Consider the following 25,843-nt stretch of genomic DNA (forward strand, 5'->3'; position numbering starts at 1 on the left):
TCACATATCAATACATTCTGCATCTCCGAATCGGGCTATTACATTCCTTCCGGAAGTGAGGAAATCTCCAGAAATCGTGACTCTGGTTCCACCTGCCAATGGTCCCTCCGTCGGAGTGAATCCACTTATCATGGGATCCTTGGTAGAACACACAGGAACCATGGGTTAACAAGGATACTTAAACAATGTACGTGTCTGATCAGTCCTTGAAAAGTCCATTTCAAGACTGGGCATTTATTTCTGTAGTCATACTGTTTGAAGGCACCTGTTAGTGTGTGAACATCCTTGAGGCTGGTTGTATCTCAGGTTTACTGTACTAATCTAAACAGATACCCCTCAGGAGCAAATGTAAGAAGTATATACATACACACAAACACACACACACACACACACACGCACACTAACACACACACAGAAATAGGTGTTGCCACATGTTTAAGTCCCATTTTAGTTTGAGCTTGAAAGTGGAGCTCCCCTTTCATATGCCTTTTGTTGTGATGGATCATGTGATTCATGTTAAAGCCAAATTAGTGTTGATTAGTGAGAAATATCTCTTCATTATTATTTCTGATGATATAATTTCAGGAAATGAAAGGAATGGAAATAATGAAAGCTAGGTGCAGTCGTTATCACAAAATCAACTTTAAATAATTATCTTTATAGCAATAAGAAGAGTAGAAGAGTCTCATGCCCAATCAGCAAAAATGGCTTCCACACTTTGGCTCTTTTTGTCTTAGAATTAGGTGTGCTACATCTTTCTCCTCTGGATGAGCTGAGAATGAGCCGAAAGAATATACACCTGTATTATGCACTCATGGCGGTTCTTGAAGGAGTACTAAAATGAAGCCTTGTAATAAATGAATATTAGAAAAAAAAAAAAACACTTACCCTGTACGCAAACTCCTCTTCACTGCTTGCCTCTCTCATTTGACCATCCAGAGTGAGTGTGAGGTCGATCTGTCCCTCGAGTATCTGACCTGCTCTTCCCGTCAAACAGCTGACACTAAAAAGAAAAAGGCAAAAACCATCAATATTGTTTATTTATTAAATTATTACATGCAGAATGTACTTCGTGGACATACAAATTGAACATAAAAAACATAAAAAAGACAGAAATGACTTGTTAAAATGTACTTTGAGGATAATGGGTCCTATAATGCAGTTATTTAAATGCCTTTAATGCTAATGTACATCATGTACAGTGATGTATTTTGAACGATTTGCACAAATGTAAGGTTAACCTGCTTTCTAACCTTCTTCCTAAAAAGTAAGGTGCCTTGGCTAATCTTAGCAAGTCATTTTTTTTTTTCTTGTCTTAAACGAGGTGCCCAGGCAAGATTAATTGAGTGGGATATCAAAAATGCTTACAAAAAAAAAAAACAACAACAACAGAATGGTATAATGTAACACAGGTGTTTTTAACGTTAGAAGACTCCAATTTTACACAAACAAATAATGAAAACTATCTTTGACAAGCACTTTATGGATTGTCTTTTCTCTTTTGCTGTATCGGAAGCCAAAGAGACAGAGAGAGCTATGGCAAGGATAACACAGTGTCCATGATAAGCCATTCTTTGGGATTCTGTGTAGTAGTAGACTGATTTGCCACATTCACAACATATCAACCGTCCATCCTACCGACAACACGCTGATTCCTATAACTATACCGTCTTCCAACTATGTTTAGAGGGAGTTTCACAAGGTTACAGCTGTATCAAAATTAATGGGAATAATATCTGACTTTGCTAGAGTAGCTGGTAACAAGATTGTTCTGCATTCATTTTTTTTTTTAATCGTTACCCCAACATATTTTTGGTTGGCTTATAGTTGTGCTTCTTAAGTACACACCTTTGCGCAGGCTCATAGAACTCTTCCATGCCATTTAGATCACATTGAATCCCTGCCACTGTGATACTGGAGATACCCTCAAAGTTCACTCCAAGGTCAGTTCCAAAAACTTCTACTCTCGTTCCTCCTGCTACTGGTCCAATTGCGGGGTAAAACTGTCAGAGAATTTCATACAGATAAAACACTTATGATTATCGTCATGTGCTTTATATCACTAACAAAAGTGAAAAGGGAACATGAGTTTTCTATTGAAATTTGCTACAGCTTAATGTTTTTGCAATTTGTCATAATATATCCAATGTTTGTCAGCTTTCGAATCTACAGAACCCAAAAAACTCTAACCTTCTTTTTTATTATTCATAATGCACACATTGTAAATTCATATACTTAAAGTATTTGCTCAAGGAGTTGCAAACCTTGAATTGAGTATTCAAAAAAGAAATTTTATTTGCGCAAACTAAATTAAATGCACTATGTACACGCCTACTTCTGCATAGTTCTGTTACTTTTGTAGAAATATGATGTATCAAAAAGTGAGGTACTACTGCACAAAGATTATTATCTAAAACATTCATTGACGCTACACAGCCTTTGTTATGATGGATAGATAGATAAATAGATAGATAGATAGATAGATAGATATTGGTTTATTTCATCAAAAGGAAAATACATAGCAACCCAGATGATGAATTGCGTGTCCTTGGTGTTTAAGTGCACAAACAAAAATACAATACAATAGAATACAATACAATATAATGCAATGATTATTCACATGAAACAGATACAAAAAGTAAGCCTTATTACATAAAATACCCGTAAATATCCGTAAATTAACTATCCGTAAACACCCTTACATATCCCGTTGGAATCCCATTTTCTTTGCTATACTTTCCAATAATAAATCATATTCATTTCTGGTCAGTTTTTCTCTGTTTACGTTTGTTACAGAAACTACAAATACAATTCTCTTTCAAAATACAATATACCATCAAAGACTTACAACACATAATAAATTACAATTGAAAATGAAATCAACTGGTTTAAAATATGACGAGATACAAATATACTTACAGTTGCATATACACATTATAATATATATAAACATATGTATACACATAACATACATCTACCCCAACCGACTACAATTACATGTACCAAATTTCAAATCGAATATTAAATATATATATATATATATATATATATATGTATATAAATTAACAATGTATTTATGTACTTTTTACTTTAAAAATTGCTTTGCACGCATATTGACTATTTCCCACACGAAAAACTTCGAATCCACTACCCACAAAATTGAGAGTCAGCTAGATCCGCTAGCAATTTGTAACATTTTCACCAAAAGAGAATAAAACAAAATAAGAAAGAAAAATGCTGCCACCATGGCAACACTTCGTTCAATGATGACAAAAGACAAACACATCGACACACTACAGTACCACACATATGCCAAAACTCAAGCCAAATGCTCCAACTCTTAGAGAGTCATCTATGCCCAAAACAATGCTTCACACCAACATTCAAATCAGTAGACCTTTCTACATCATGATGACCTATATCATGGTTTCCCTATTATGGGCATTTTGACATTATCTCACGAACAGTATTCGAAATAAAATTGAACCAGGAATTACAGTTTGTTAATCAGTACTTACATCAGTGATTTCAGGGGCATCACATTGTAGATATAGGCTCTGATTGAGAGGAGTATTCCTCTGGCAGACTTCGCTCTCTTGGACGTTGCAGTCATCACCACACCAGAGACATTCTAGCTTTGTAGGCGTTGACACAGGTGATAGACAGCGACTGCAGCTTCCATTATTCACTGAACACTTGTAAAGTGTCACTTTTATAAGAACAGTGGGAAGTCAATTAGTACGTCTGAGAGGAATAATTCCACAAGAGCAGAAAATCACTGTCAATTTGCCTCAAATTCATCCATAATGTCCAACCCCAATATCTAACACCTTGATTTGACGATCAATCTTCTTCTATGAAGTAAAATTCCACCAGTTCATATGATGAGTGTCGAAGGTTGATCTTAGTTTTAGTGTTCGTGGTTTCTCCACCAATACATGTATATTATATCAAGCTGAGAGCCAACATATCAAAGTATTAACAGTGATATCAATTGCTTCTATTGATCATGTAGGGCCTATAGTAAAGCAATAATTCCACCAATGAAATCAGAAAGGGTGCCTCAATCTAGAAAGAAGAAAGGGAATTAATACAAAGTGCTTTTCCGAACTGCTTTATTAGTTGGATTTCATTATGCCCTGCGGTAGTACAGAATTATACATGAAGGTTTCCCAGACTTGTATCAACTCGGTAGACAAACACTTCAAGTACAATTGTATGTTTTTTAAACACATATGCCGTACACAAACCCAAACATACATTTGTATTACATGCGAGAGTCAACATGTTATCCATAAACTGAATTTATGGGTCCACATTCTCCTCAGTTTGGATCATATGGTCAAGTAGCAATTTTAATAAACAAACCATGAAAAATACAAATTATTGATATGATCTAAACAGATTAAGATTAGCAATATCTAATTGAATTCAATACACGAAATGTCATTTGCACAAACACCAAAAACCCAAAGAGACATGCTTGCTGAAACAAAGGGGCTGGTCTTCCCCCAGCATGCCCAGACGGTGAACATCGTTCCATCACTGACATGAAGAGTAGAGTTCATTTCATATTGTTGTGCCAAAGTGGACTATTATACAGTGCTTTTTGAGTCATTAGTGAAATGTATAGCAGACTTCACACATTGACCTTTACATGTAATCTTTTACCTTGTGCCACTTACAAGGTACATCTTATTTCTTCATTATCATTAGAACTTTGAGAGCTCAACATCTTTTAAGACATCATCCACTTAATGCATCTAGAAAATATAGTGTATGTATTCACATGTATTCTCATTCATACCCAAACTATCTTTTTTTTTTTGGTCAATAATATTGTTAATGATAAAAATGTATTATCATAATTGGAACACTGGTACACGTAGTATTTACCCTTTAGTACTTGGTATATTGATTTTAATAAATTCAAACTCTACTGAAACTCATTAGACAGGCAGAAATATGAACAGAATGTCTTTACTTTAATATTTCATGATGGAAATAAGAATTGCACACGGTGCACAACGTAATATGCTGTACTTCATGTATGTAAACTTGAGCAAACCTTCAGATCCTGTCCAGTCGTCAATGATGTTTTGGGAATTCCAGCGGACAGACGCATTCACATTGGTTTGGAGAACTTCACTGTTGTACATGTACTGTAGGTGTCAAGATCACAATTTGTGAGGTGGAAATCAAGCCCATATTCAAATAAATGATTCATTTGCAAATACAAATTCTATGTCTACTTCTTCTATATTCTAAACAACCAACGTGTGTTACAAAATGTATAGGGTGCATGCTAATATCGAGTTCAAGTTCACACTCATAAATGCCAGTGCAGCAGCTTTGTACAAAATTAAAGTAAACTTCATGCTACATCTACTGTGTAATAAGTGAGATAATGATTACTTACTGTACAGCCAAAAATATGATTGCGTCACTTGCTCTGCTCATCCTTTCAATCAGATAGTAAATGGAGACTATACACCTACGCCTAAGACCTACGGTCTTAGGTATATATCACTCACAATATATGTTTTAGACAAACTGCCATATGAAATTGCACTGCACATGAACTGTCAAAAACATTAATGGACTGAATGTGTAATCTACAGCCAGCTACTACAAACATGACAAATGTACCTGTGTCTGTACGCAGCTATGAGCGCAAGAAAGATTGCCAACATAAAAGCAAATAAACCAATGATTATGTCACTTCCACACAAAAGGCCACTGTAATAAAATCTGGATCTACTAGATTATAAAATGATCCCTATTTATGTACATTCTGTATATACATTAACATCTGTGCTAATGGGACCCCCCTCCAAAAAAACAAACAAACAAACAAACTAAAACGGCCCACTTTTATGAAGGTTTCCTGTAGAACAAGATATTCGTGTAGTATGTCGACATGGAATGTCATTCACTCATAACTGAATGATGAAGGTGCAATATGTGAGGTATAACTATAACAAATGATATACATGGAAACTATTGGTGCGTTTCGTGCGCTCTAAAGCAAGCCAAAGCAAACCGAACCAAAGCGAACCATACGGAGTTGTGCCAGACTTGGAGAGTTCCAGCGCTCTGATGAGAAAGCCTACCTCATGAGTTGTTTTCAGAGGAAGTGCTTAAACCGTACTTACAGATGTTCTGAACAAAGAGAATTAACTCTTTTCATAATGACAAATGTACGTGTTAAGCGAATTCTTCACGCGCGAACTTTTGGTACGCATTTGGTACACTTTTGAAGCACATCGGGAAGTGGTCCACTTTTGGCTCGGTTGAGTTCGGTACGGTACACTTCAGGAGCGTTCAAGCACTCCTTTGGTGCTGGTTTAGTAAGGTTCGGTACGCTTTAGTACAGCGCTCGAACGCACCCTATGTTGTTGTCCATCTACAACAGCACTGTAAATGAAGGTTCTTCAAGAGTATTAGTGTGTGGACATGGTATGCTAAGTCTATGTGTTAACGAACCTGGTGGAGCTCTATGAATATGACAGGGCTACACATTAGTGGAGACCGCCCGGTGGCCCAGGCCACTCGAAATTTATGCTTGGCCACCAACTTTCCAAAAAGTTACTCTATATTTTGGTGGCCTGTTTATAGGCAACGAAGATTTAAAATGGATTGTTACGTTCTGCTTGTATTTCAGGCTACTATATATCTCTTTTAGGCAACAACAACAACAACAACAACAACGAAAATCAGATTTAGAAATTTTCGTGGCCCGAGCAGGCCACCAGAGAAAAGATTCGGTTGACGATACCTGGACATACAACATATTCTGCTTTGTTTAATCAGCGTTAATGATATTTCATTCTCCCAAGTCATAATTGTTGTATTACAATAGATGTTGATGGGCTTTCATCTAGTTGTGGTCACATCATCCAAGTCATATCATTATAAAGAATATTGTGCAAGCATATATGATATATAGGCAGTCACTGTCAACAATATCTCACCTGTCGATGAGGACAGTTGACAAAAGTCTCATTGAAGTCTGTCACTTCTACAGTCTGTTCAGTCCCGTCTACATGCATGACACATTCATACAAAGTGACCTGTTTAAAAGAAAAAGCCAGACAAATCTTCAAGGCAAAACTCAATCCTAAATTCCCCGTGTCTAAAATATTTGATTTCCAATATCTATACATCTGACGTCACTCCGATTCTGTATCTTTTCAAGCTTGTTAAAAGTCTGCCGTAACTTCCTGCACACGAAATGTCTTCCTGACCAACTAACTGGTTGTAACCTTTACTAGAGCCTTGTCGAATATCTGTCTAATTCTCTGATTTCAGAAATGCAACTCTCTTATAAAGTGTATGTGATAGAAGCTACTTGACTTACTGAGCACTTGCAAGAATGAACATTCTGTTTTGATTTGAAAGGAAGGAGATTGAAAACACTAATACAATCCACAATCATGAACATCTTATTTCTATATCCTATAAGTACATTCTCATTTCAAATGTTTCTTTTATTAGCTGCGTAGGCCTAAGTAGCGAAGACTGCTGACACATCGATTTATACTACATAACCAAGATAAGGACTGATAGGCTTAATGGAAGAGAGAAGAGAATCAGAAATCTTTATACTTATTTTTTTGAAGAGTCAGAATACACATCTTGTCATCGGCATCAAATTAAGTTTGACAGTTCATCATCACATTCTTTTTGATATCAAATGTTGTGCCGTCTGCATAATTTCAATACACAAATTGATTGCATGAAATATCACATTTGCAAGGCTTCTGTATCTTCCATGGGGGATGGTTTTCATCCCACTATTTGTTTGCGTTCATATACTCGACCTACAGGAACGTCATACCTGGAACTCCCCCATTTTATTGATCCAGACACTATTTCTTTACATTCTCGGGGTGTTAGTTGATGAAAGAAAACCTTACAGCACACATTTTATCATTAAAAATCCTTCAAAGTGTCATGGAATAATACTTGTACTACATCTGAACACTGCTTTCAAATTTTGTCACAATACATTAATAGTGTTACAGTATATCTATGACAAATAAGAAACTTTGTTTTGAACCATGATGATTGAACCATGATGGTTTTCCTACCTTGGTTGGATCAGTTGGTAGATTGGATGCCACAATGTTGTAACCAGCTGCAAAACTGACTGGTATCAGGGTTTCTTCTGGCACACCGAGGAGCTGAGGGCAATATTCCTGCCCCCTTCTGCCTGTCTGACCTGGCATCTGTTCGTTGTGATGATATAAGCAACGAAATCATAACTTTTACTCATCAGTCATGCTATTTATGAAAGCAGTGTGGTACGTACAATCGATAAGATCAAGAACTTGTAATTAGAATGTCTTGGATTAAGAATGTTTAACTGGTGCATTCTATCATCCTTAGACAAGATGCTTTACCCATGATGTCCCTTTATCACGTCTATAGCTGTCAATGATGTGAAGTTTAAAAAGATCGTATAGTTTTGGTTGAGTAGGCCCTACTGACTTCAGGTTTCTAACATTTTTCTGTGAGATAATGACAGAACTCTTATGAAATATAGAAGGGCATGTAATTCAAAGAGGGATTCAACGTTTATTTGACGAAAATTGGTTTTGAAATGGCTGAGATATCCAAAACAGAGCAATCGTAATAAAAGGTGGCACCCACCTCTTAATGGGATCGCTTTATTTCCCTTTGATTTCGGATGTCTCGGTCATTCCGAAACCAATTTTCGTGTAATAAACTTTGAATTCGTCTTCTATAGAATGGTATGCTTTATTATTTCATAAGTAGTTTCTTTATATCTCGCAAAAAAAGTTAAAAGCCCAATCCTCATCTCCACCAATACTACACTATCCCTTTAAAGCGGACAGACCCCACCTGGCAGTGCTTGGACAATAATGGGAAGGCCCTCTGGCAAAAGTTAGCACTGGTGTACATCAAATAACACCATACTGTTCACATAATCAATCCTATCATTTTAGTTGTGACATCACACTCCAGCACATGGAAACAAAAATCAATGATTTGTGCCCTCTCGAACAAATGTGACCCCTGCACCACAAACAAAAAGTCGCCAGACATGGATTTTTAGTGAAGGGCAGATTCTGAAAAAGCAGAATCTAGGCTTTAAAATGATGTATAACTCAATTCAAATGGATTCTCCTAACCTCTATAAATACTTGAAAGAAAGCACACACTCTGGAAAATGTAAACTGAGAAAAGAGGCTGTGAAGCACAGGGTCTATTCAAGTGCTTAATCTTTACTAAGCCGTGCTACCTGTGCCATGAAAGGGACAAAACATCATGTTAACTACTGCAGCACCAACAATTAAGGGATTATCAGATTAAGCTGAAATTAAGCATGGTGAAAAGTGAAGAGGGTGCAAAGGGGCCGGTTAGAAAAACCTCGTCATAATATATTCTGCCAAAAAAGGGGTTGTGGAAAAAAATTCTGGACACCCACTTTCCCATTAAATTTATGATCCCAAACTCAAGCATAATGTAGAAGAATGATAGCTCTTTCAGAAAATATGGAAAACTCAAATTTGACTCGGTTCACTCATTTCACCTTTCTTGAGTCCTCACGTAAAATCAAGGGGTGCGACTTTTTGTTTGTTTTGTGGTGCACGGTCACAAATGTAATGAATGTAGAGTAAACACTTAACGCACAATATGCCTATTCCTTTTTAATAAGAAGATAAAAAGAATAGACACGCATGGAATATTCCTAATACAAATTTGCATCTAAAGATATAAAGATAAACATATTCACGTGACATACATGGTTTATAATAGTATGCGATGATAGGTAGACTCACATTAATCCCAGTAACAATAGTGTCGTCTACACATGATGAGCTGTCGTGTGTACACCTGTTTTCATACACACACCAGTCACACGGCCACTGGCTAGTCACACAAGATGAACATCTACAATGTGTGAAAACATTGTAGTAAAGAGTAAGCTACAAGAAATAAGTTAAGTGGGGTTTCCTATTTCTTGCGACTACTATGGATGCACTTTTTCTTTCTCTCTCTTTTCTTTTTCTTTGGTGTGGAGCTTTATTATTTGAGACGGAGTGCATCAAGTTTGGTACCCAGGGTTAAGCAATAAGAATACCACTGACATCATTAGCATTGATTGAGAAATATATCAACATTAGACAGAATCTAGCATATAGTCCAGGCTAGAAGGCACCTAACCTTGTTTTTTGACATATACAATGTTTTTTGATGGTTTCTTGTCAATTTGAGGGTGCCGATTCCAAATCTGATTGATGACACTCGCGTAACCTTGAGCATTTCCCGCAAAATGCAAAAATCCAAAATGGCCGCCAGATATGTTAAGTTAGCCTTAATAATTACAATAATGTGCATTCTATGACCGATTATTCCACCAAACTGTGTGCATTTCTGTTCCGAGAGTTACTCCATCCGTATTTGGAGGAGAATTTTCATTTCATATAGCTTCATTTCAAAATGGCCGCCATTCCTATGGTCATGTACACTATGAATGGCAAAAAAAAAAAAGCATGGAAATATAAAACAAATTTACTGTATTTCCAGTCCCGTACCTACACTGTTATAAAGTGTTGCATGTGCAATGCAAATATGTTGGGTGCCACTTACAATATGTATTTTTATTCTTCTAAATGCAAAAATTCAACATGGTCGCCACTCTTATTCTCCTGTACAATATGAATGGCAAAAATATATGTGGAAATAAAAAAAAAAAACATGATTTGCTGTTTTTTATTTCTGACATGCATCTACATTGTTTATTGAGATTTAGTGCTGATCAAATATCTGAAGAATGTCCTTAACAAAAAGTTATTCTTTTGTAATACAAATGTCCCAATTTACCACATAAATTAGGATTTTTACTAGAATTTATGAATAGAGTTTTGAGCCTTAAATATTCATAAGCCTTATGATGTTTAACACAATTTCATATACTATCATAATCCTACATGCAGGTCGTTGAATATAAAAATGTAATACTAACACAATATATTAAGAAGCCTTGATGCATGGTATTTGTCAAATAAAGTTGAAAATGGAGGGGAAGCTAGAAAGCAAAGCTTCTAATATGCCTTCCCCTAAAATCGTTATTAAAAGAAAAATTAGATATACAGAAAAATCCTATACAGTACTGCAGAGATACACGGTTGCGGTCAAAAACACATCGGACATTAATGACACAACTAAAAACCCTTTACAATGTAGTTTGTTTGTTTGTTTTTTTCAGCGGCAAGGAGTTGGGGGGGGGGGGTCCTGAAGCGAGTTTGTAATGGATCATAACCTTCATCACTTTGATGTGATCATAAATTTTGGAGTACCGCCTTGAAATTATCGAGCAAACTTGATTTTCTTCTTGAATTAAAACCACCTGGGATAGTTTAACTTTTATGTAATGTAATTGCACCTTTCCTAAAATACAATGCGCTCCTTAAACATCACTGAACATGAATCGCTGATGTAAATCACAACTTACTATTATAGCAATCTATCCAATTCAAGATACCTAAAACAACAAAATACAATCAACAAAATAGGTGGATGTTTCAAGCAGCTGGTATAGTGTTATAGTATTTACACATTCTTAGCCCAAATGACACTGATAATTTATCTACCAGCATGGCTCAAAAACATATGTGGATGACCTTGCATGACTAGAGACGGGTCAAAAAATTAATAAATTCCCCCAACATCGTGCAACAGAGTCCCTGTGAGGAAAATATAATCAATGGGTGCTGAGGTATACAGGTGTAGTTCTATAGTCTGCAGGGCATCTTGACGACTCTACACGAGACAGAATTTTGTACAAAATTAAAGGTTTTTGCACGAGTAAAATTATTTGTCATTGATAATTTCAATGAATAAGCTTTTGCTTTGAACAAGTATCCTCAATAGCCATATTGCTTTTGAAAATATCAATTACTATCAATATGTGAAAAATTCATATACAGAATATTATTATGAAGCGGACAATAAAATATTTTTTCCCATTTTCAAATATCTAACTCCGAACTTTTTTAACTTCCCTGAAATATCATCAAAGTGTATTATCTAGTCTAGGATTACAATAGATATGACTTACGATAAGATGCGGGCACAGTCAAATAAGAAGAAATCTCTTTCAACAAAGTTCACTCCACTTTCAGTCGACTTGATTGAGAGTGGAACAACCACATCGTCAGCTATGAAGAGGAAAAGGTGTGCAAATAAATAATAAAACTAGGGAATTGTTACTAGAAAAATCACGAACTCCACTGCAATTTTCTAACTGCATGTGAGTTCTCATGTAATTACAGATTGTGATAATGATATTATATAATATGACTTCAGCTGAATACTTTAATTTGTCATTAAGACGACATACATGTACACAAGCGCAGCTAGCTGAAAAAGCTGTTGTTGCGGCATAGCAGTAGTTGCAGAACAGCAAACCGCCTAGGCAAGAGTGGGGGAGGTGGACTACAAATAAGTACATGTATTTCTAGTTTATTTATGAATTGATATTGTAGAGTTGCAACATGAATGGGAATATTACACTTCAAGTGGTTTATAATGTCACAGCAGTATTTTACAATGAGGATGGACCTATTCGTCATGCCATGAGCCCCCGTTTAAATTATAAAATCATAATATGATATACCGTAATCTTTACAAACCTCCTTCAGGTATAGGTGGTACAGAGCTTGAAGGTGGTGTGGTGCAGTTGACTGTATTTCCAGAAGTAGCAGCTAACACTTCAAAGGAATCAAATGTGCACATGTATTGGTATCTATCTTTTAAAGCAGGCAGCTGCTGTACTGTTATGGTCAACTGTAAAAAAAGAAAAAAGAAAGAAAGAAAAATAATTGAGAGGAGGTGTAAATTTTCAATATTCAACATCAAAATACATGATTTGTATTTGCAAAGACTTAATACGATTACCCAAGCCTATCACTTATATCTTACATATCATAATTGGAAAGATGTTATGGCTTTGTTCTATGACAATACGTGTTAAAGATATTACACACAGATGTGCATATCAAAGACAAAAACGAAACATGCATGCATGACAGCTAGCATGCAAAGGAAAAAACAAACAGCCAGCGTAAGCACAACATGTAACGTTATACACGCAGAGGAGATAAAAGCAAAAAGACTTACATGTATGTCAAGTACTAGAGAAGAATGTTGACGATCTGCAAAATCAACTGACCGTGGAATTACCCGTCTCTTGAACTTGACCAGCAGTTGCACATTTACACCAAAATACTTTTGGGGTTTAATACACACAGAGTGACAGGTTTGCCCAAGACACTTACACTTACATTTTATTTCGTCATGATAAATGGTCATTTGCCATACATTTTACTTTATATTACAATCCATGATAAAACGCTTGGTTCAACATTCTCAATGAAATCACATAAAACAAATAGAATTACCATGAATTCATTACAATCATACTTAAGAATCAAAGGAATTTCAATTGTGCATTGTAAAACGACAGTATGAAAACACTTTGAATATCTTTTTTCAATATAAGCAGAAATTGATCTTAAATTTGATACATATGGGACTGTCATATTCTAAGTGGATATTATCACCCGGTCTAATATCAGTTGGTCTAATTCCCAGATCATCTGTTAAACATTAACACAGAATACAGCTAAAACTACTTTCTCTACGCAGCACTAGACCACATGAAATGAGATCAAGCGGACATTATGGCAATTTATATTAACACATATCATGCACTGCGTGTACATTGAGTAACTGCAATCAACGTTTTGTCTTTGATATGTCACTTGCTTGTGCCTTCTTAATTCAAATCTTGTAATATATTTACTCACAGATAAACACATGGTGACTGTGCCTCACAATACCAACGGAAAGTTGCACTCCCCAATTTACGTTAGGACTGAAAATAGGTGGAATTGGCTCAAACTATAGTCTTTACTTCTTGTTGTTGTTTTCGGTTTGTTTGTTTTTTTGCATATTTCCTGAAAGAACCTTTCTTACACAAAAGGGAAATTGTGCATGTGATTTTTTTAAAGTGTTTCGAGAACATATTTTTGCAAAATTTCGTGATTAGGTTTGTATGACTAGCTCCTTTTCAATTCTTTAAAAAAAAAAAATACTTACACACATACCTTCAACTCAGCAAGTTATGAAACGTTGGTGCTACTGCATTGAAAGCTAGTCATGAATATGATGTCCTCGTCGAGGGTGCTAAATTTCAGTTTAATGTAATGATCCCTTCATTGTGGTTGTTATGAGGGTTTACTTCCTGTTTTTTGTCCCACTTACATCACAGAGCACTGCTTGTTCTGCGATTAGGCACTATGACTAGACCTTTCTTCAGAGCCTTTTTTTTTCTCAATAAACACTTCTTAAGAGTGTAGTGCACTTTCCTTCTGTTACTTAGATAGGTTAGCAAAGTCCATTTGTATTGAGTTACATATCATTTTCAAGCTTAGGTTCTGCTCTTTCAGAATATACTCTTAACTAAAATCTATGTTTAGCGACTTTTTGTTAATTTTGAAATGCAGGGTCTAGTTTACAGACAGACAAAGAACTTACAGGCTGTTTACTCAGATCATGTCTAATGCTGTCTGATGGCTGGATGTCAGAGATGCTAACACACTGCACAGCATTATAGGACAACCACCGTGTAGACTCATCTCTCCGATGACAGTCCATATACCTTGTACATCTGGCAGATAAAATATAACATAAAAGGATATTGTGTCCTGAAAACGATTTTAATTTCACATATCGTGAGAAAAGGCTATGAGAGAGAAAGAGAGAGAGAGATGACTACGATAAAATGTCTACAATTGAGATTCAGCTCAACAGCAAGCACAATTAGAATTAAAGTAAATATGCCGTACCGTATACATTCAAAGGAGCATCATATCTGAAAAGCATAAAAGAAAAAAAAATGATTGTATCTTGCAGGGAGAAAATATCATGTAATCCTTTCATCCTCCTAGAGCCAAAATGGGTAAAATGTAACTGAGACAGCTCATTACCACATTTGAATTTGTTTTGATGTGTTTTTCATTTTCAATAGAGGGAGGGTAGGATCTTATTTATATAAAACTGTATTTTTTTTTCTCCAGGTAATTTAGCTGTGTTTATTTCACCTGGCTTCTAGAGCACACCATCCACAGTAAGGGTCTCCATCATCACCACCATTTTGTCCAATGCATTCATCACAGGTCTGGTAATTACTGCAGTTTGCCAAGGAAAGCTTCAATACCTGCATGTTCATAACAAGTAACAAGATCAAACCTTTGAATAATAATCACAATACATGGCAAAATTCCTATTACATCACTCATCATCGGTCAGGTTACATGACAGTTAGCGCAGTTGCAGAGGAAAGGTTAACTGCGCGGATGTTCACTTTGATGAGATCAAACTGGGTTTCTGATCAACAAATTATAACAAAAAGCTTCCTAAATGTAACGATTTGAATGCATTCGGGCTATATCTAAGGAAGAGACAACACAAAATAAATGTTTAGTTCACGTCAAGGGTATGAGATAGTCGATATTAGCTCTGTGTAAAATTGCGTATTTGTACTATGATTCTCGAAATGTGAGCTCTCCCTTTTTCATACAATTATAACTGTCATTACCTGTGAACCTTCCTCAGAGCCTGTTGCCAGAATGATTTGCTCCTTGTCTTCATCCAAAAACACATCTCGTAGAACAGATCCTTGTCCAAGGGGAACATTTTCGTACTGGTAGGCGGATGAACTATTCAACATGTGAACCTATGCAATAACAAGAATTCATATGATACAACAAATGCAATGCAGAGTTCTGACAATAGATTCAACATCATTGAGTTAGCATCATTTTGTCTAATCAGTCACACTTTACAGCACAGACCAACATGACGATCATGTAATCCATAAGAGAAATGATAGGCCTCTTTGTTGTCCTTTGCATAGTCTGCACTCTACAAATTATATGACCATTAATTGGTTGCAAGAAGGAAACTTACTGCATGTTCAATGTGAATTTATATGGCTTGAAGATACATCAAACAGAAGCAGCAGCTGAACCAAATCAAGAATATTTTCATATTCTCAATATTCCTTACATGACTTATTAACCGAGTGATATACATTGACGACATACAAATGATGAAAGGTGATGTCTCATATACACTGCACTGTTCCACAACAGAACTGCACACACATCTTCACACAATTAGTTTTTCCGTCTTGAAAGAAAATAAACACATGAGCCATGTCGATATTAAATTGCCATGAAGTTGTGATAAGAAAGTAATGATGAGTCTTAAAGGATAAGTTCACCTTCATAGACATGTGGATTGAGTAAATGCAGCAATATTAATGGAACACATCAGCAAGGGTTTGAGGAAAAATGGACAATCCGTTTAAAAGTTACGAATTTTTGAAGTTTCTGCTTAGTAACTGCTGGATGAGAAGACTACTACAGCTGGTGATGTCACATAATATGTACTACAATAAAAGAAAATGTGAAGAAAATTCAACATATTTTCACTTTTCTCACGTAATAAAAGAACACTTGAGTTCCCTCTTTCAGAAGGCAAGGGAGAATAATTTTACCCTTAACATACGTCAGTGACGAGTAGAGGAAATGTGACATCATACACTGTAGTAATCTTCTCATCCAGCAGTGACTGCGCAGAAACTTTAGAAATTCATAACTTTTGAACGGATTGTCTGCTTTTTCCTAACTTTTGTGTTCTACTGATATTACTACCTTCACTCAATCCACATGTACTGTATATGAAGATGGACTTGTCCCTTAATGAGAAGGTGTACTTGGTAAATAATTGACCAACATATGATTTTTGGTGGGGGTTTTTTCTGTATCTGATCGGCTAATCATATAGATTCATGACATTCTTCCGTCGAGGTGTTTTTATTGCAACTGATTGACAAATACTCGAGCAGGATTCGAACCCACGACCTTCTGATCACCGGACAGGCGTCATCTCTACTAGACCACCGAGCTTTCGCCCGACAGCAAGTGTTAGTTCAAATCCTTATAGCATGCAGCGAGTACTGCGTAATTATTCAAATTCATGAAATTTTTCCGTCGAGGTGTCTTTATCCCAACAGATTGACAAATTGCCCTACATCAAGGTCGTGGGTTCGAATCCTGCTCGAGTATGTACGCCCATGATTTTTTTTTTCTTTTTTAATCATGGCTACTACTAAAACACTGATCAATATTCAGTGCTTAATTGCGTCGATGTATGATTCGCGCGATTCGTGGCGATATTCTTGTAAGGCGACCTCAAACTGTTAATTTTGAGGACAATATCGGAATCTGTAGAGTTTTCTCCAAAATTTGGGTACATTATCAGTGCCGTATATATCATTCAACAGTTCCCTCTACACTACTGGAACTATGAGGCTTTCAGGACTCACACCTGTAAATAAAATGGAATGTCCCAGACCCCTTCACAAATTCGTACCAAAGATACCAAAATAAATGAAGAAAAAAAAATTAATTAAAAATCTTTAATGCAGTTTTGCATAAAACTGAATACCTGCAGATATTGAGTATGAATTCCTCTACAAACCGCATTTTGGTTTGAAGATGAAAGCTTTTCTCATGGAATTTGAAGAGACTATTGGGTGCGTGTACGGAAAATAGTTGATTTTTTTGAGTGACATGAACTCGTAGTCTGACTTTGCGGACCCTTGGACAGAGTTTGAGCCGAAGAACCTGCCTCAAAAATTTGATTGATGACAGGGTATAGCTCACTTATCCAGGTTAGTGAAGATGAAACACCTCATTTTCCCAGCTATTTTACAATTTTTTTTTTTTTTTTTTGAAATTGGAATTTTAACACACGTCTCTATGGGGAATTATTTACCCGTGTGAGCCCCATAGAGAATGCACGCTATGCACACAAGTCAACGGGAAGTACTCATCCCATACAAACTCTACTGGTTTATGTTGATCTATTCTGTCAAATCCATCCCTCCCCTCCCCCTACCCCCCCCCCTTCTCCCCTTAACCCTCTCCCCTCTACACCCCCCCCCCACAACTCTGCTTTACTATACTTTTATTTTCTTATTATGTTCTTGTGGTACTAGATCTTGGTAGAAACTAGTCATCAGTATCACACAACTTTGAATGATTGTGTCATTTTAATGCATTTCTTTGTTTGAGCTACCAATGAAACAGCTCAAAATACCTCAAGTTAATATGTTTGATAAATAAAAGTGTTTTACAGTACTTTGTAGGCAATAAGGTAACGATGACCCCACCCCCCTTAATCAAGGATAACTATCTGCATTTATGTATTCATCTTATGAAAAACTAATCAAAACTGCAAGATTTATTTGCGAAAAAAAAAAACTCCAAAGGGCATCATTTTCAAAAGTTTCTCTTTGAGAAGTTTTATAACCCTTGAATGTGCAATTTCCCATAAGATGTATATAGCAAATATCATCAAAAACACATTTATGATGTTAAAAAGTCAAAAAAGAAATATGACCTCCACTATAGAGAATGCACGCTATGCACACAAGTCAATGGGAAATATTCATCCCATACAAACTCTACTGGTTTATGTCGATTTGTTCTGTGATATCCATCCCTCCCCTCCCCCTATCCCCCCTCTCTTCTCCCCTTAACCCTCTCCCTCTACCCCCCCCCCCACAACTCTGCTTTACTACAATTTTGTTTTCTTATTATGTTCTTATGGTACTAGATCTTGGTAGAAACTAGTCATCAGTATCACACAACTTTGAATGATTGTGTCATTTTAATGTATTTCTTTGTTTGAGCTACCACCTAAACAGCTCAAAATACATCAAGTTGATATGTTTGATAAATAAAAGTGTTTTACAGTACTTTGCAGGCAATAAGGTAATGATGACTCTCCCTTATATCTGCATCTATGTATTCATCTTATGAAAAACTAATCAAAACTGCAAGATTTATTTGTGAAAAAACTCCAATGGGCATCATTTTCAAAAGTTTCTCTTTGAGAAGTTTTATAACCCTTGAATGTGCAATTTCCCATATGATGTAGGAGCAACTATCATCAAAAACACATTTATGATGTTGAAAAGTCAAATAAGAAATATGACCTCCACTATAGGGCTCACACCTGCAAATAAACTGGAATGTCCCAGACCCCTCCATAAATTCGTACCAAAGATACCAAAATAAATGAAGAAAACAATTAATTAAAAATCTTTAATGCAGTTTTGCATAAAACTGAATACCTGCAGATATTGAGAATGAATTCCTCTACAAACTGCATTTTGGTTTGTAGATGAAAGCTTTTGGAATTTGAAATGTGTGGAATTTGTGGAATTTGAAGGGACTATATTTCATTGGGTGCGTGCACGGAAAATAGGTGATATTTTTGGAGTGACAAGAACTCGTAGTCTAGCTATGCGGACCCTTGGACAGAGTTTGAGCCGAAGAACCTGCCTTGAAAATTTGATGGATGACAGGGTAAAGCTCACTTATCCAGGTTAGTGAAGATGAAACACTTCATTTCTCCCAGCTATTTTACAGAATTTTTTGAAATTTGAATTTGAACACACATCTGTATGGGGAATTATTTACCCGTGTAAGCCCTTGGTTAAGAGAGATTTTTCTCCTCCCCACCACTAGAGGGCGGACTCTACACTGGTGTCCAAAAAGTAAAGAAGCTAGCGCTAAGGGGCTCAAACGGGTAAATAATTCCCCATAGAGACATGTGTTAAAATTCAAAATTAAAAAAAAAAAAATCTGTAAAATAGCTGGGAGAAATGAAGTGTTTCATTTTCACTATCCTGGATAAGTGAGATATACCCTTTCAGCCATCAGGGTGGGTTCTTCGGCTCAAATTCTGTCCAAGGGTCCGCACAGTGAGACTACGAGTTCTTTTCACTCAAAATATCACCTATTTTCTGCACATGCAACCAATGAATAGTCCCCTCAAATTCCATCAGAAAAGCTCTCATCTTCCAACCTAAATGCAGGTTGTAGAGGAATTCATACTCAATATCTACAGCTACTCAGTTTTTTGCTAAACTGCATCATTGATTTTTAATTAATTGTTTTCTTCATTTATTTTGGTATCTTTGGTACCAATTTGTGAAGGGGTCTGGGACATTATATTTTGTTTACAGGTGTGACCCCTATAGTAGAGGTCATTTATTTCTTAATTATCTTTTTACCATCATAAATGTGTTTTTGATGATATTTGCCCCTACATCATATTAGAAATTTCACATTGAAGGGTTGTAAAGCTTCTCAAACGGACATTTTTGAAAATCATGCCCTTTGGGTTTTTTTTTTTTTTTTTCAAAAATAAATCTTGCAGTGTTAATCAGTTCTTCATAAGATGAATACATAGATGCAGGCAGATATCCTTGATTAGGGGGTATCATCATCACCTTATTGACTAAAAAGTACTTTAAAAGACTTTGTTTTGTCATACAGACTAACTTTATGCATTTTGAGCTGTTTCAATGGTCGCCAAAACAAAGATATACATTAAAATACCACAGTCACTCAAAGTTGTGTGATACTCATGACTGCTATGTACTAAGATATAGTACCACAAGAACATAATAAGAACACAAACTGTAGCCAAGCAGAGTTGGGGAGGGGGTAGAGGAGGGGGAGGGTAGATGGGGGGGGGTGGGAGGAGAAGGTGGGAGGGAGGAAGGGATCTGACGCATAGATCAACATAAACCAGCAGAGCTTGTATGGGATGAATACTTCCCATTACGTGCCACCTCCATAGGGCTCACACGGCAAATAATTCCCCATAGAGACGTGTGTTACAATTCAAAATAATAATGATAATAGAAAAAATCTGTAAAATAGCTGGGAGAAATGAGGTGTTACATCTGCACTAACCTGGATAAGTGAGATATACCCTTTCATCCATCAAATTTTCAAAGTGGGTTCTTCAGCTCAAATTCTGTCCAAGGGTCCGCAAAGCCATACTACGAGTTCTTTTCACTCAAAATACCACCTATTTTCTGCATATGTAAATGCACCCAATGAAATATAGTCTCCTCAAATTCCATCAGAAAAGATCTCATCTTCCAGCCAAAATGCAGGTTGTAGAGGAATATTCATACTCAATACTACAGCTATTCAGTTTTTTGCCAAACTGCATCATTGATTTATAATTATTATTTTTTTCTTCATTTATTTTGGTATCTTTGGTACGAATTTGTGGAGGGGTCTGGGACATTCCATTTTATTTAAAGCTGTGAACCCTATGAGGGCTTACTTCCGCGATTTCGAGTAGTACGCTCATGGGTGAAATACGGGCGCCATTAGCTAACAGACCGATAGCATGGGCGAAATACGGGCGCAATTAGCTAATAGACCGATAAAAGGCGTATAGTACTGTGATCATAGTAGTCTCGTTATAGTAGTGATTTCTGTCTCCCTTCTATTTCCCCCTTTTTAGGGGGTATACAGGGTAAGAGATGTGCTTAGGACCTCGTTTTGTCATACAGAATTACCATTCCTGTCTAATTATGAAATGCAATTGAAGAAATGTTATTTATTTTCCAATATGCAGTCCCACAAAGTTTAAGCTAAAGTAGCCCGAGAGAGAATGAGAAAGACGGCGTTTGTCAGCTCAAAAACAAACTTTGAGGGACAACAAATTGAAAAGTAATGACATTACTTCAATTTTTTTCTATGTATCGACAGAAAATAATGCTTCTTGTGATATTTTGAGGTCTGAAACAATTTTAACGCAGTGCGCCTCCTTAAAATGAAGAAAATGAAAGGAAGGTAGGGTTTGCTCCATAGGCTCATGTGTTAAGCTCTCTGTTTTATTACTAAAATGGCCGCCGTCCATGGGCTCCATGTGGGGCTCCATACTACACCCGTTTGCGTGCGAAATCGCGAGAGTACGCCCTCGTAGCGCTAGCTTCTATACTCTTTGATGGTGTCAGTGAGTTCATTGACCCTATCTGCCAAAATATCGGAAATCCTTCAAAAAATCCACACAAAAATTTGCGGATCACTGCTAAAATTTAATCCTATGTCCCTTGTGTCATTTTCAAACTTCCCTGCAAATTTCATCTAAATCCGGTGCACAATTTTTTTAGTTATTTTGCACAAGGACAAACGAACAAATTAGCTAACTTACAAACAAACCAACGGTAATGGAAACATAACCTCCTCCCTTGGCGGAGGTACTGTAATTACATTATATGGCACTGTGACGGCATTAGAGTCAAAACATAATTCTGGTACGTCTGCAAAATTGTCAAATTTCGCCCCAGAATGTACACGAATGCCTAAGAAATATGTGGAATGGCAAGATATTCGTTGGATAACGACGAAAATATTAACCAAACATGTTCGCATCTCAGAACTTCCCCATCGGGGTATGGGTAACTCGGACTCGGGCACAACTCGGCCTCGTTTTGACGGCGGGGTCGAGTTGTCCCTCCGGATTATACGGGAGCGCTTCTCGTTCTGGTTGGTCGCAGTTGAAACAACCTCTTTGGCGCTCATGCAAAATAAATGTGCGCCTATCAAGAATAGAGTATAGAATCACGAACTGGGTATAAATTGTCAGAAATAGGGCCGAGTTGTCCCGGGGACCGAGTTAACCTGGATCCTTCTGGAATAAAAGTCGGTATACTGATTTTTACTTTGGATCTCAAAACACTCCGAAACAACTCATCAACACCGCAAATCGCGTCAGCCAGGTACGTTTCTTGGGAGACTCTTTCGATATATTGCAAGTAAATATGGAATGGTGCCAGACGGGTTCTCAAACCCTTACCAGAACTATGTTTTCACTTTAATATGCATTGTAAGTCATTATAATCATTGCATGTACATGTATACACTTGTATACATGCCGTTACTAATGTAACAATGCACATGCCCATAATCATACAGTACATGCAGACAGCTGTTACTTACCTTCAGTAAGTCACCGTTACTACTTCCAACGAAAGCCAAAGTAAAGTCTCTCTCTGTAGTAGTGATGATAGACATAGGTTCCACATCAGAGAAGGTGAGTACTGGTGAAGCAGTCACAGGGTTCTCACCATTGGCATATGTGTAGAAATTTCCCATCTCAGCAGTAGCTCGGCACTGTTTGCTTTCTGGATGCTGTTCGTTTGAGGCCTGTATAGCATATGTGGTAAACACGACAGAATCCACACAAAAAGAAACAACCTACTATGTATAATCCAATTTTCAAGCCATGTACTCTTCCCTCCTCCCCCCCCCCCCCGCCATGATAATATTGCATCAATAATCCTGAAGTTTTTACATTTACTCTTCAATCACTTTGTGAGATAAATGTGCCTCCATAATTCATCATAAGGTAAACAGTCTGTATACTGTAAAGCAAGATAATTTTGTGGCATGAGATTTTCGTAGATTGGAGCCAGTGGCCTTTTCGCAGCATGAAAGTTTTTTTTAGAATAAAACTATTGCCCTAACATTCAATGCACAGTGTTGACAAGAGCCTGTGTGCATTTTAATTTCATTAATATTCGCTCTCGCAAAATTCACAACATTGAAATGCATGAGGACATTTCTGGTTTTCCATGAAGTTTTCATTTTTGACATAGTCTTACCACCATGGATATATTTGTAGGGGTCAGCAATTTAAAATCATTCCAACAGTAATGGAAAGACAAGATTTACTTTAAAGTACACATAGTATCCTAATGTGCAAAGAAGTATTGTAGATTACTAATTTTAGTGGGAAAATAGAGACCAAGTAGAGATTCTGGTCAGTCTCCAAAATTTACATTTTTTCCAGAAAAATACATGAAGAGAGAGAGACACTAGAACACAGAAATGCAATTTTGGAAATCTTGTAACACTTGGAGACAATTTTGATCAAGAAGGCATGGAATTTCGCGTAAAAAAGTTGTGTTTTTTTGGCTCAATATATTATGACAAACTTCATCATCTTCCACAACTTGAGATTGAACCTTCAATTTTTTCCCAACATTGATTCGAAAATTTAATTTTTATAGTCCTGAGTTTTATTCATGGAATGAAAAACACGAATCATATTCACTGATGTATCAACTGAGAGAAATGCATGTACATTGATTTTTTTTAATTCATCCTGTGTATTTAAATTTCAGTTCTGATCTGAAATTCGTCTGTTACTTTAAAAACAAAACAAAAAATCAACTTTTATGAATTATACAATATCACATTTTTACACATTAGAGCAACATACAGTACGTAACTGCACAAAATGTTCCTATAGATCTTCACACCTGTGAGAGAATCATTACGGGTATTAGCAGGGCCGGCGCAACCGGGGAGGGGGGCTCGTTCACCAGAAAAAAAAAAAATGTGGTTAAGTTTTTCTTGTTTTGCTTGTTAGTTGATGTCGATTGAAAGCAGAAGAATCCTTAAAGTGGTAGAGGTGTAGGTACCACCCAGAAGTGGCTCCAGAAATATAAACTCCCACTATCCCCCCCCCCCCCTTACCAACTTCTAAAAAATGTGGTGCCGCCGTGTCCAGTTACGTGCACATTTTAACAGCTTATTTACACGTACAAATGTATCTTGAGCAATCACTCCTATATAATTCTTGAAGGCGTGCAGCTGGAAGAGTAAAGATGCACGTAATATTTAAAGATAACAAATATTTACACAGCTTACAAACGGATTATGAAAGCTAGATTTTCTTAAAGCAATGTATAATATGTATTTTCTCGCTCATGATTTCTGAATGGTCCTGCAGTAGGCCTATTATGCTGTAAATATACTGTAGTGCAAAATAATATGTTAATAACACTTACAGTACCACATTCGTTGCCTGTCAAGTAGTCAACTGATTTCCCTGTACAGTCATTTGCCACTGATGAACATGTGATGCAGTCAACTACAGCTTGTGTAAATCCCTGCTGGATATCGCTCATCTTATAAAGACACAGAGCAGACTGTACAGGTGATGAGTTCTCCTTGGTAAACACAGCATACATGATATCATCTGAACTACTGATGCTCAAGGAGTCGGCTAGCTGGGATCCTGCAGGACCAATGTGAGCTGCTTGGATCACGTTGTAGTTTGATCCAGTCTGGTCTGTGCATTCTAGTTGAATTTGTGTGTAGGACTCAAAGTTGGGATCAGTTGTGTCTAAGCAAACGCGACCAATTGCAGCTGTTGTAGAACTTGATGGTACGTCCGGTTGAATAGTATAATAAATATACTGAGACTTAACAACTACTTGCTTGTAATAAACAATCCCCCTTTGCCTTGTGAGTTTTATTCTTTGTCCGGATACGAATGAAGTTATGCTAAACTTTGAAACAGGGTTTGAATCTGTCCCAGTGATACTTACACCTGTAAAGAGATACTGAGACCTCTGAGGAAAGTCACTTATAGCTACCACTCCAACTGAGGGCACATCCTCTCTCTTCACTACTTGCTCAGTTCCAAGATTATAGTATGTTTCTGCATCAGTGATATTAGAAAGCTTCCTGGTCTCACAATATCCCTCACATCCTCCACATGTAATGAGTCTCTCTGCAGGTGCAGGTGCAATGACAAGCAGTCTGTTCTTGTCCTGTCCACTTTCATCCTGAGATCCCTGTATATTGCATGACCCGACCTCAACGGTTTCCTTCAAGATAAAATCTGATCCTAGATGATAAATCTCCTTCTCAGCTCCAATGTAGACATCACCAGTAGTGTTATCTACAGCCATGAGTCTGAAAGGCAGCCTGGGATTGGGACTGGAGAAGGATGACACCAGGTAGGAGAAGACAGGTGCAGAGTGTGAAGATTGAATCAGGATGAAGAGGCAGAGTGCGTGAAACAGGGAAATTGGCAATGACTGCGACTTAGGACGACACCAAGCCAT

General features: G+C 36.8%; 1 protein-coding gene across 1 annotated transcript; it reads right to left on the bottom strand.

Moving 5' to 3' along the window:
* On the bottom strand, positions 1–25,843 carry LOC140245210 (plexin-B-like). The gene is made up of 14 exons (XM_072324801.1): positions 25,483–25,843; positions 24,926–25,116; positions 22,923–23,129; positions 15,626–15,772; positions 15,138–15,244; positions 14,572–14,704; positions 12,666–12,819; positions 12,092–12,191; positions 9,810–9,921; positions 8,094–8,231; positions 6,975–7,073; positions 1,849–2,003; positions 889–1,003; positions 1–138 (listed from the first exon to the last, which is right to left on the bottom strand). Exons 1-14 carry the CDS (start codon positions 25,841–25,843, stop codon positions 1–3), a joined length of 2,157 nt encoding a protein of 718 aa, XP_072180902.1.

Source organism: Diadema setosum, chromosome 2 (genome assembly GCF_964275005.1).
Source record: "Diadema setosum chromosome 2, eeDiaSeto1, whole genome shotgun sequence".
Classification (NCBI taxonomy): domain Eukaryota; kingdom Metazoa; phylum Echinodermata; class Echinoidea; order Diadematoida; family Diadematidae; genus Diadema; species Diadema setosum.

Coding starts and splice junctions, on each gene's coding strand:
- LOC140245210 (XM_072324801.1), bottom strand. CDS start 25,843: ATGGCTTGGTGTCGTCCTAAGTCGCAGTCATTGCCAATTTCCCTGTTT. Junction 2,004..6,974: donor TCAACTGTCCTCATCGACAG/GTGAGATATTGT, acceptor ATTCTCTGACAG/TTTTACCCCGCAATTGGACC. Junction 1,004..1,848: donor TTCTATGAGCCTGCGCAAAG/GTGTGTACTTAA, acceptor TTTTCTTTTTAG/TGTCAGCTGTTTGACGGGAA.